The sequence below is a fragment of the Trachurus japonicus genome, chromosome 18, assembly GCF_045865225.1.
Source record: "Trachurus japonicus isolate A0001 chromosome 18, Traja_1.0".
Lineage (NCBI taxonomy): Eukaryota > Metazoa > Chordata > Actinopteri > Carangiformes > Carangidae > Trachurus > Trachurus japonicus.
In genome coordinates, this window is record NC_140924.1 from 9,308,521 (window position 1) to 9,321,249 (window position 12,729).

The window sequence follows — 12,729 nt, forward strand, 5'->3', positions numbered from 1 at the left end:
AGGAGACTCGGGTTCGTAACCCACTCAGGGCAGGTCAGACCACGTCGGTCACATGAGATGTATTTTCTGTTTTTTACTTTACTTTCTTTGTCTGATGATATAACTTTTTCTACGTTCCCATGACTCCACTGCAGAATGAATATTCTGAAAGCTCAGGTTGTCCTGAAGAAAAGGACGTTAAATAGTGGATTGTACATCACAGTGCTGAAGTTTTATAAACATTAATACACAAGGAGACCAGAGAGAGAAACAGAAGAACAGGCTTTTCATGTTCTAGCTACAGAGTTTATTCAACCTGTGAAATGTTCACAAGACTTTCAACTATTCAGCGATTATTCAACTGTCTTTGATTCATGACAGTGTAAAACTCAGTTCCAATGGTTAGAGTCTAGTTTACTGATCATCAGATTGTGGGTTCAAGTCCCACCTCAGTCATCTCTGTGATGATTATTACTGTCTTTATATTGTCTACTGTCACAGTCATATAACATGAATATTTTATATAATATTTTGTAAAACTCAGCGTCATTGTGTTGGAGTTCTTTCCTTGATCGTCTCGTCTTTCTGCTTCATCCACCAGTGTTACACTTTATTATTATTTTTATTATCAATCGAACCAGGAGTGAAGTTGTTCTGACTTTTCTATGAGTCTTAATGCAGAGTTGTAATATTGTTGTTTTTTTATGATGCAGAGGATGAAGAGATGTTACATGTTTGTTTTGCCATAAATAAATGTTTGTTTCTACCAGAGTGAAGTAGTTGTGACTCTCCTGTGTGTCAGAGTGTTTCTGCTGTATTTCTCTCGATACGACTCCCTCCACTCAAACACTTTCCTGTCTTTTCTCTTTCACACTTCACTTTGAACTTTGCCATATTTATCTATTTATCCATTCATTGTAACTGCCTCCACTTTCTGCACACTGACTAAATGACTGATATAAAACATTTCCATGATCCTGATCCAGTGTAAACGTGTGTAAACATCATCTAATGAAGGTTCAGATTCAAACTCATGAGCTCTCAGAGACATTGGCTCTAAACTACATGAATAAGTGACATCAGCAGGTGTTTATTATCAATAGGATGTTTTAATGGACAATGTGTTTCTGGGTTATTACTGTAGCACATGTAGAGTTTGTCCAGCAGGTGTCACTGTGCTGCTTCTCCTCCGTTATGTCTCAGTGTGTTTCCACTGACAGATGAACCACACAGCTGTTCAGACAAACATCTGTCTCTGTTAGAAACCAGCAGCCAGTGTTGAGGAACTCATTCAGCTCAACACAACACTCAACCTCAACATCACACTGAACAAACCTCATCACTTTGGTTTTGAGTCTCGTTCCTGTTCAATGTTTGAAATGTAGCCTATTTGTTATTTGTGTCTCAGTGTTTTCAATGTAACATAATGTCTCAAAGGAATTTTAAAATCGAAAACTGGACTTGGTTAGGCTATTAGAGGTTGTCTATGAACCTAGACAAATAATCAACTCCAGCTTCAAGGGATTTTAAAATCGAAACTGAAAGTTCCTTGACTGGGTTTTGATGTGGTGGGAAAGGGCCCAAACGGCTCTTTTGAAGTGCCCCCCCCCCCCCCCCCCCCCCCCCCCGACACACACACAGACGCACTTGCTGAAAGTGAAACTGAAACTATCAGTATAAATACGCCCTGATGATGTAGCTCTGCAGTGATTTCTCTTCAGACTCACACGAAGCCTCTCCATCTTCATCAGCTCTCCTGTGCTTCAGTCACTTCAGGTAAGAAGTTTGTTCCTGTAGTTTTCTCTCCAGCAGAGTTCATCTTCAGTCTGTTTGCTCTTTTCAATCTGTTTCCTCCTGTGAAGCTCACCGTTGAAGCCTCATATCAGACGTCATTTGAAGAGTCTTCAGCTGTTTCCTACAGGTTTAGGGTGAATTCCAACTCCACTTAACCCTCAATCTCAAAAATGTGCGCTCCCGCTAAAGTGCTGTCCCGATTCTCAGAAAAATTAAAGGTATATTGTGTAAGAATTCCTCCTATCTAGCGGTGCGCTTGTAGATCGCAAGCAACTCAGTCGTATTTTTCATGCTGCATTCATGTGAAATCAGGCTTAAGGCAGATGGACGACAGCCGCTGCAGGTAACGGCATAAACAAGCCTCTATCTAAACAAGTGGTCCGTCAGCACTAGGCAAAACAATACACGTGACAATATGTTGTCATGGCGATGTGGTATTGTTTACCTGACCCACGTTTTACCGGCTTTCTCTGGACTTCTGTGACTAAAATGACATATGGTTTATTAGCGACGGCCGTCTGCCCGACTGCAGGTGAATGCAGCATCAGTGTAACGCTCCATTCCTCCTCACTGCGTTACCTTTTCACAGACGCCACCTCCACCTGAGCCGACAGCTCCGGTGTCTCCGCTGAGTTAACGTGGTTTCCTACGGTCACGCTGCCACTGAACCAGGGGCGTGTCTAGGATTTTTTTCTTGGGGGGGCCAGATACGGTCACAATCTGTAGAGGGGTGGCATATTGTATTGACATATAAAAAAGGTTTATAACTGCGATAGTCCTTGACTTTATGGTAATAATAACCAGTAGACTACAATATGAATAATATGACTGTTTATTTACACAAAATAATGCTATTGATTGAACGATTTCACGGTATACAGTAGCATTGTTTGGAAAAATAAAAATCTTATGTGACATTAATGCCTTTTCTAAGTATTCAGTATGTGAGTTGTAAATGAGATACCATTAAACACTGACTAAATGGCATAAAGAAATTTTACAAAATAAGAATATCCAATCCTGTCTCTCCAGGATTTCGGTGTGTGTAATTTAAAATGGTATATTACACATAAAACAATAGTCAGGGGGCGGTGCGTGGCGCAGTGGGTAGAGCGGCCGCCCCATGTAGAGGCTACAGTCCTCGCCGCAGGCGTCCCCGGTTCAAATCCCGCGTCGGGCAGACCTTTCCTGCGTGTCATTCCCCCTCTCTCTGCCTCCCCATTTCCTGTCTATCTCTACTGTCATCACTATCAAATAAAGGCAAAAAGCTGAAAAATATACTTTAAAAAAAACAAAAACAATAGTCAGCAACAGTATAAGAAAAACTGACCCATTTATTTAACGCTGCCCCCAAATAGTCAACCAAGCACTGGTCGACCAAACAATCATTAGCCGGCTGTCGATTGGTCGTAGGGGGGAAAACGCTGCCTGCAAACAGCTGTGTCCCAAGTTGGTTCCTACGCCATTGCTCTTGAATTAAGATAGGAAATTATTGGTATAGATAGATTAATTGTTTTCATTAATCCAGAATGAAAGTCTGAGGGGGGTATTGGAGGGGTAAATGTGTGCATGTCAGTGTAGTTGTTGATGTGTTGTTGTCTCCTGTGACAGGGAGAAGATGATGTGCTGCTTCCTGCTGCTCCTCACACTGACCTCCTGTGTCTGTGGTGAGTTTACTCCTTCACTTTATTCTCTACAAACTGATACAAGTCCTCAGTTAGTCTGCTCCTCACTTTCCCTCTGTCTCCTCAGAACCAACATTTGTAGTGAAGGTGACACAGAGCTCCTATCAGGCAGAGGAGAACCACAACATCACACTGGAGTGGACCTTCAACACCACTCAGGGTTCAGCAGACTCACTCATCGTCTACTGTCGACTCTTCACTGATGAAAAACCATTAGTCCTGTATCATCTACATGAGGGTGTTGAGGTCTCAGAGTCTCATGATAAACAGTTTTCAGGACGAGTCCAGTGTGACAGAGACGTCCTCAGAGAAGGACGAGTCAGACTTCATGTGTCCAGACTCAGGACTGAAGACTCTGGATGGTACCAGTGTGAAGTTCTCACTGAATATGGGAGTGGATCTGATGAATGTCACCTGAACGTCACTGGTGAGTTGATTCAGCTACAGTCATGCTAACAGCTCTGTGAGAAACTCTTTAGTTTCAGAGTCTGGAAGCAGCAGAGAAGGTTTCCTGGAGATTATTATTGTTCAGTTTAAAGGTTTAATTCAGTCTCTGAGTGAAGAAAAGTTTCCTCTTCAGATGAATCACCAACATGTTCATGTCCTTTACAGCAGCTGATGCTCAACCTGAGGCTACAGAACCACCTGATGGACCAGGACCAGAGAGACCAGGACCAGAGAGACCAGGACCAGAGAGTTGGGGATGGACCGGCCTCTATGTTGCTCTAGGACTGACAGCAGCAGCATTAACAACAGCTCTACTGGTCAAACTCTGCTGCTGCTCCACTCCTTGTTTCACTAAAGCTCAGTTCAGTGGTGTAAAGACAAACCATCAGAGACCAGATCAGACCGGTCAGGACCAACTGGACCCTCTGACTGTCACAACCAGTCACCAGAGCCTCAGGTCCTCAGCAGAGTCGTCAGACAGAGACTCTGTCATAGTACTGGATGATGAAGATCTGGAGGCAGTGTGTTTATAACAACTAACAACTAACAACAACGACAACTGCACTTTATTATGACTGTTATTATTGGTGTTGTGTGTGTCATCTGGATTATTGTTCAGTTATTTGGGCTTCTGCACCCAAGTCTGATCTTACAAAATTACAAATAGCTCAAAACAGGGCAGCTATTATGATTGTTATTACTGTTATTATAAGATAACGCTCTGACAGCTGATGGAACTGTTACAATGCAGTCAACAATCCTCTGTGGAGGCTCATAGAGCGCCCCCTGCTGTCCGTTTGTCACAAGTGATCATATATAACTAACTACTGAGTTCCGTTTTACTGATATGACAACTAGTGCAATAACTGTAATAAATGAATGTTATATGAACCAATAAAGTTTTATAATTATCAACAATATCAGGATCTCATTTGATGAGACGTTCAGGTGCCTGCATCAGGACTGTCAGTGGTTCAGACCAGATGTATCATAAACTCTGGAGCTGTGACCACATGAAGGTTTGGCTGCTCATCTCCACTGAAGTCACTGGACTTGTTGTTAGTGGTTTCCTCCACTAGGTGGCGCTGACGCTCTGTCACACTTTTCACATACAAACACATTTCAGACGCTGATGTGAGACTCTGACACCAACTGGATGTGATGAGTGAACATAAAGGGGAAGTAGCTCCAGACTGACACACTCCACCATGTCCTGTCAACACTGCTCCGTCTTTTCTCCTGTTGTCTGGATACGACTGAACACACACACGGCTCTGAAGCTGTCAGGAACCTCCTGTTGAAAGATTAAATCCATAAATGTTGTGTTGTTGTTGCTGCTGTTGTGTGTTCATCTGGTTTTGTCTTTGTGAGTCTGACAGAAAGTCAACCAGTGTGAATCTTCACCACAGAGACTGTAGGTGAAGCTCTACGAACGATGAACACAGGTTGATCTTCAGAGTGAGGAGAGGAAACAGAGTGTCAGGGTTTATAAAGGGGGAGGGGCTTCACTACAAACTGGTTCAGCCAATGGGAGAAAACAAGGTTCACACTCATTTCTGTTGTCAGCTCAGCCCTCTGTCGGTGCAGCGGTGGGAGGATGGAGCGTCTCTCCACCTCCTTTTCTATATCTATTCCTGTCTGTCACATTTGAAGCAACACATGATGTGACTCTGAGAACAAGGCCTGAGTCATATGTGGACTAAAAGGTTCACAAAAGACTTTGTGGCACTCGTTTGTCTGAAATTCCCCTGTCACACTGATGGCAATAACCCTGTGTGTTGTTATTATTGTAAATTATGGAGTGAACGTCTTCACATTACTCATTTCAAATGCATGTTTCCTTTTTCATTGATTGATTGATTGATTGATTGATTGATTCATTGATTCATTGATTCATTGATTGGTACTGTCATTAATGAACACAACATAGAATAAACTGCACATGGAAACAAACATCAGGAGCTTCAAACACAAACAGTCCACATCTGAACTTTGGACCTGAAGGACCAACAAGTGTTTTATGTCTTTTACAGAAGCTGTTGCTGAACCAGAACCAGAACCAGAACCAGAACCAGAACCAGAACCAGAACCAGAACCAGAACCAGAACCAGAACCAGAACCAGAACCAGGACCAGAACCAGAACCAATGAGACCAGAACCAGAGAGTTGGGGAAGGTCCATCCAGATCCACAGATAAGATAGTCCTTATTTGGAAGAAGCAGTAGTTTATGTTTATGAGGCTACACTAACAGTAGCCGGTCAGTTTTAACCAATGACTGATTAAATACTGAGACGACTGGATGAAGCCAAAGCAGCAGAGTGGAGCTTTGTTACTGTTATTAATTCATGATTTCAAAATAAAAGCTTTTTATTAAACATTTATCATTTAGAATAAACCCCAATACTTATTGATCCAGTACTGTAACTTATTGATCCAGTACTGTAACGTATTGATCCAGTACTGTAACGTATTGATCCAGTACAGTAACTTACTGATCCAGTATTGTAACTTATTGATCCAGTACTGTAACGTATTGATCCAGTACAGTAACTTACTGATCCAGTATTGTAACTTATTGATCCAGTACTGTAACTTATTGATCCAGTACTGTAACTTATTGATCTTATTGATCCAGTACTGTAACTTATTGATCCAGTACTGTAACTTATTGATCCAGTACTGTAAGTGTCCTCTTCTTGATCCAGTTGTACGTTACACCTGAACCAGACAACAAGGTGTCAACAACAATCCTTCAGTGTGAAGGACAGAGACACTGGACAAAGACATGTGATGAATGAAGTGAGTCTTCATCATCAAGCTGAAGCGTCCACAGCTCAGCTCAGTGAGACATGAACCAGCAGCAGCTGCTGCTCACTGAAGTCAACCAGGGAACAAACCTGGTACAGCTGCTTCTTCACACACACAAATGTTCTACATCAGCCTCAATCTGTTGATGGAGTTTGTATTAGAGTCATTAAACCCTGGTTAATACTGAGTCTCTATCATCATCAAATATACTGCTGCTACAATACGCGTGAACTCTGGTGAACGCTAATTACAACACATTTATTTTTCTTTTGACATTTATGAGACAAAACATTGGTTAACACTGAGACTTTTTGACACTTCCTCAATCTGGTGGTTTCAGTGTTTCTTGTTTAGTTTCACATCCTCAGTCAGCCTGTGTTGTTCTCTCCACTGTGACCACATGACCTCCCCCTCCTCCTCCTCCTCCTCCTCACCTGTTTAGTGACATTATTTTTAATTCTCCACGTTCACTCCTGTGACCTGAACTAGATTCATGTGATCTAAATGTTTTGTTTATTTTTTATTTCTAGCTCCTTCAACAGAGAAAAAAGTAACTACTTCTGGTGTCAGGGTGAAGAGAAAAAGAAAAAACACAGAATGAAAAATATTCTGTAAATGTAAAGAAACAAATTAGTTAAAAAGAAAATGATAATGAGACTGAAGGTCACAGTAGCAGCAGCGTAAGTGAGTTTTTCTCTGATTCTTTTATTCACTTAGGATACTAATAACAACAGTTATAATTATTATCATTATTATTATTATTATTATTATAGGAGCCACATCTGTTTATTTGTCTGTCTTTTGGGGTTTACGTCAGGTCTCCACGGGTGGCAGTATAGCGTTTTCTTTATCATCACGGGGCAGGAAATCAGGTGACGCATGGGGTGGGGGATCATGCGTTTTTTACCGCTCGCCACGCTCACTCCTTTGTTTCCAGCACTTTATTAGTTTCGTTTTGCATCAATTAAGTCATGTTTTGTTGTAACCTTTTTGTTTATTAAATGGGAACCTCACCCAACCTGGATCAACGCATTGGACAGTCGTTTATTGAGCACGTCAAAAACAGTCTCCCACTCCCATGTAGAGTGACTACAGGAGGGCAGGATAGTCGCTATAATTATTATTATTATTATTATTATTATTATTATTATTATTATTATTATTATTATTTAAAGGCCTGTATACCTATGTATATATATATATATATATATAGGCCTAAGTCTATTCCATAGTAAAAGTATCATATACAAATACAACAAAGATTTAGAACAAGAATGAACAGAACGGATCTGATCAGCATCTGAGTCCTGAGGAGAAAGTGTGTGTGTCCATCTATCATGTGTGAAACAGAAAGACAGTATTTGTGATACAGAACATGCTGCTGTGCCAGTCATGTGGTCATAGACAAACTTTGTGTGAATTTGTTACTATGAGGGTTAGTGTATGTAAAAAGTCTACACTTCAGGCCCTGTTGTGGTTATGTCTTGATATGTTCACACATCATGAAGGATTCAGGAGAAACAAAAAGTCTGTCATCTTTGTTGTTGTTTAAGTACAATTTCAGTTCTGCCACAGTTTCCCCCTTTCACACTTCCTCTTTAGTTCAGCTTCTTTCTGACACCAGCGGGGGCGGATCTCTGCAGTTAAGTTTGGTGTGGAATTCATGCAGCAACACTCATCTCATTCAATCACCAGAGGGTTTCTCAGCCAGGTCCAGGATTGTGCTGCAGTCTTTGACACCACCAGGTAAACTTTGTAGCTGTGTGTGTGTGTGTCTTGTGTTGTGATGTGATGTGATGCTGTACGTGTGTTAAGGGACAGATGAAGTGAGAGAGTTAGAGGAGAATGAGACTGGTCTTTCTTCTCCTCGGTCCAGACCCAGTTTCTCTTTGATGACATGACTGTGTTTAATCCTCTACAAAGACTTTATCAATAACACAAAGCGGAGAGTCTCCTAGAGCAACACAACAGTGTGTTCATCAGTCCAGTGTGACATGAACCAGCAGTCACTGAAGCTGATTATAACTGGGTCTGTATCATCAGTAATAGTCAGTATAGAAATATCAGCTGAACACCTCGTTTCACACTCAGAGATGGGGGGGCTTCCTCAATAATTTGGGGAAATTTATTTTGGAAAAAAATAACAATACCTAACTTCACACAGTCAACACTTGGAGCTCATGTTAGAAGACACCAACCAGAATAAAACCTGAACCATCCACAGCTCAGTGAGACATGAACCAGCAGTCACTGATGCTGGTTGATACTGAGTCTGTCACAACACTATAAATCACTGTTCAACATGAAAAGCAGAACATTGTAATTCAACAGTTAGCAGCAGCACTGTAGATTTTGCCGGATACCGACCACAACCGTCAGGAATTATCACTGATTGGTCCGTAGTCGTAGATAATGAACATTTTGAACATATGAGTCTGGTTTTCCCCAGCAGCAGCTGCTGGTGTCTACTGAGGTGGCTCTGACTGAATTTCAGCTTCCTCAATAATTTAGGGGAATTTATTTTTAAAAAAATCAACACTTCACTGATCTACAGTCTTTGTAGTAGAAGATACAGACCATAAAGAAACTGAACAGGATCCATCAACTGTACTAAACTTCACTTTCTTTATGTCACTGATGAAAAGTCTCAGTAGAGAAAGAAAAACCTGCAGATCTTTAAACTGGTCTGGAGCTGTTTCCTCATGAAGGAGAAATACTAACACAACAGTGGGTTGATGAGTTCACATCATGATGGAAACTGTAGGAGTCTCTGAGTTGGTTAAACTGCAGCTTTTAGTGTCAGTCAAAGGGAAAGAATAAGTATGACGGAAACATCTATGATTAAATTCACAGAAAAATAACAGCCACACCCTAACACCTCTTGCATCTGGTGGTTTCAGTGTAACCTCATCCTGTGTTGTTTTCTCCACTGCGACCACATGTGTGTGGCATTCTCAGGATGATCACTGTGACCACATGGCTTAGACACTCCTGCTCCTTCCTCCCCCGCCTCCTCCTCCTCACCTGTTCAGTGACATTAACAGGTAAATTCACATTTTAATTCTCCATCTGGTTACATTCGCTCCTGATACCTGAACTAGATTCATGTGATCTAAACGTTTTTTATTTCTAGCTCATTCAACAGAGAAAAGTAGCTACAAGTTCTGGTGTCAGAGTGAAGAGAAAAAGAAAAACACATAATACCCAGGCAAGCAAAAAAACGGACACGGAGCGTTGTAAAAGGTTTGACACCAGAAATGATATCTAGGAACTTCAAGGATTAAAACCTGGGTGGACAACCCGGTCAACTAGCTGCTGGAAAGCTACAGGGGCCAAAACCTCTTTCTTGGGTCATTTTGCTGGCGAAATGATGTAAATGGAAATATTTAGGTACTACAATGGCATGAATAGTCATACAACTATAACATTTGACAGAGAGTATCTTGACACATAGGGGGAGGCATGAAAAAAACATTCTGGGGTTTGTTGCAACTCGATTTTAAGATATCACCCTCAACATCCCAAAAAAGACAAAAAAAAGTACTGTTCGCCTGACAAATTCTCATGGAAATTATTATTTTTCAGCACTTTATGGAGAATATCTATGCCTAACATGTATATAGAAAACTTCCTTAGTTCATAAGCTTCCATTTGAGTCCAAGATAGCCTTTCTATCTCAAAAGCCCAACTTGCTGTGGCCAATGGTCTTCTCTATCTATCTGTTCACTTTGGGGAGACCAGAAATAGAATGGTTTCTGATCAGGCCAGTTAACATGTAGTTTTTCACAATAGGTGTTGCATTGTTTGGAGACAGCCTGTAGCTTTCCAGTAGCTAGTAGAAAGGATATCTTGGACTCAAATGGAAGCTTATGAATTATTTTTCTATATACATGTTAAGCATAGATATTCTCCATAAAGTGCTGAAAAATAATAATTTTCATGAGAATTTGTCAGGCAAACAGTACTTTTTTGTGTGTCTTTTTTGGGATGTTGAGGGTGATATCTTAAAATCGAGTTGCAACAAACCCCAGAATCTTTTTTTCATGCCTCCCCCTATGTGTCAAGATACTCTCTGTCAAATGTTATAGTTGTATGACTATTTATGCCATTGTAGTACCTAAATATTTGCATTTACATAATTTTGCCAGCAAAATTACCCAAGAAAGAGGTTTTGGCCCCCTGTAGCTTTCCAGCAGCTAGTTGACCGGGATGTCCACCCAGGTTTTAATCCTTGAAGTTCCTAGATATCATTTCTGGTGTCAAAGCTTTTACACTCCGTGTCTGTTTTCCAAAAAACTGGGATTTTGCCCCCTGGGTAGAATGAAAAATACAAATGTAAAGAAACAAATTAGTTAAAAAGAAAATGATAATGAGACTGAAGGTCACAGTGCAATGTAAGTGAATTTTTATTTGATTTTTTAAATTCACTCAGGATAGTAATAACAGCAGTTATTACTACTATTATTATTATTCAATAGTTTAGCCATGGCATGTTTTAGACAGTAAAAATAATTATACTTGTGAAATTATTAACATGTAGTACATGGAATATCATTAAATCAATAAATTTAACAAACGTGAATGATCAGAAGTTTGGGGGAAGCAGAGGAAAATGTTTTAGTCAAACCATCCGGTGCTTCATCGACCATGTGCAGTTTAGTTATTAAGTTATTAGAATGAAAATCTGGATCTTTAACCTGAGTGGATCCAGGGAACGTGTTCGAGCACGGCTCAGTTCTGCCTAGTGTGAGTTTTACAAGAAACGTCTGATGCTGCTTTTGCTCACCACTTCTAATGTATATCAGCCTTATTAGTCAGAGCGAAAGGATATGAGTTGTTTGCGGATTTCAGTTTTGACATCACACCCAGACAGCACAGAAGTTCCCACAGTTCTCAGCAACGAACAATCAACAATCAATTCATGATATCTTGATAGATTAGTGTCAATGGATTAATCTAGATTATTGAATCTCACTGACACTCTTAAGGTTTTAAATTAAACCCTCATCCTGTATACTATATCATATAAAGGTGTTGATTGAACCCAGGTCCTCATTGACACCACTGGCTGATTGTTCTGCTTTGTCCTCAGACACATTTTAAGATTCTCAGTGAACTCAGATCATGAGAGTCAGAGTTTAATCCAGCAGCTTCAGACTGTAGAGCTTCCGAGAGGCTTCATCTCCACATCTCTGAACTCCATCAGTGTTGTGACCTTGGTCACAGTCAAGCTACTTATACTGACTTCCTTTCTGTGAGGTTTTCAAATGTAGCGAAAATTATACTGGATGAAAAATAGGTTTGTGACTAGAACCATTAAATATCTGTCCTCTTTCACAACTGATAACATATAGAAGAAGAGTTAGCTGAGTATGTTGGGGGTTTTCTCAGAACACGCATGTGCACATGTACAGTGTTATTTTCTGTTGTGGGTAGTTTCACTTGCCTCCAGAAACTGTTGGTTCTCCTTCACTTTATTCTCTACAAACTGATACAAGTCCTCAGTTAGTCTGCTCCTCACTTTCCCTCTGTCTCCTCAGAACCAACATTTGTAGTGAAGGTGACACAGAGCTCCTATCAGGCAGAGGAGAACCACAACATCACACTGGAGTGGACCTTCAACAACACTCAGGGTTCAGCAGACAAACTCATCGTCTACTGTCGACTCTTCACTGATGAAAAACCATTAGTCCTGTATCATCTCTATGAGGGTGATGAGGTCTCAGAGTCTCATGATGAAGAGTTTTCAGGACGAGTCCAGTGTGACAGAGACGTCCTCGGAGAAGGACGAGTCAGACTTCATGTGTCCAGACTCAGGACTGAAGACTCAGGATGGTACCAGTGTGAAGTTCTCACTGAGTATGGGAGTGGATCTGATGAATGTCGACTGAACGTCACTGGTGAGTTGATTCAGTAGAGTCAGTAGAGTTTAATTTTAATTAATTAATTAATTAATTTTTATTTAAAATGTACATTAATCAACATATCAGCGAGAAACATCAATACAAATATATA

The 12,729-nt window shown here is 40.6% G+C and overlaps 2 protein-coding genes across 2 annotated transcripts in view; both read left to right on the forward strand.

The window, feature by feature from the left end:
• Positions 1-12,729, forward strand: part of LOC146968644 (uncharacterized) — a 161,376-nt gene that overhangs the window by 21,982 nt on the left and 126,665 nt on the right. The window lies entirely within an intron of this gene.
• Positions 3,386-12,631, forward strand: LOC146968645 (uncharacterized). Its single transcript, XM_085759292.1, has 4 exons — positions 3,386-3,440; positions 3,526-3,885; positions 4,098-4,310; positions 12,255-12,631. Exons 1-4 carry the CDS (start codon positions 3,392-3,394, stop codon positions 12,629-12,631), a joined length of 999 nt encoding a protein of 332 aa, XP_085615418.1. The 5' UTR covers positions 3,386-3,391.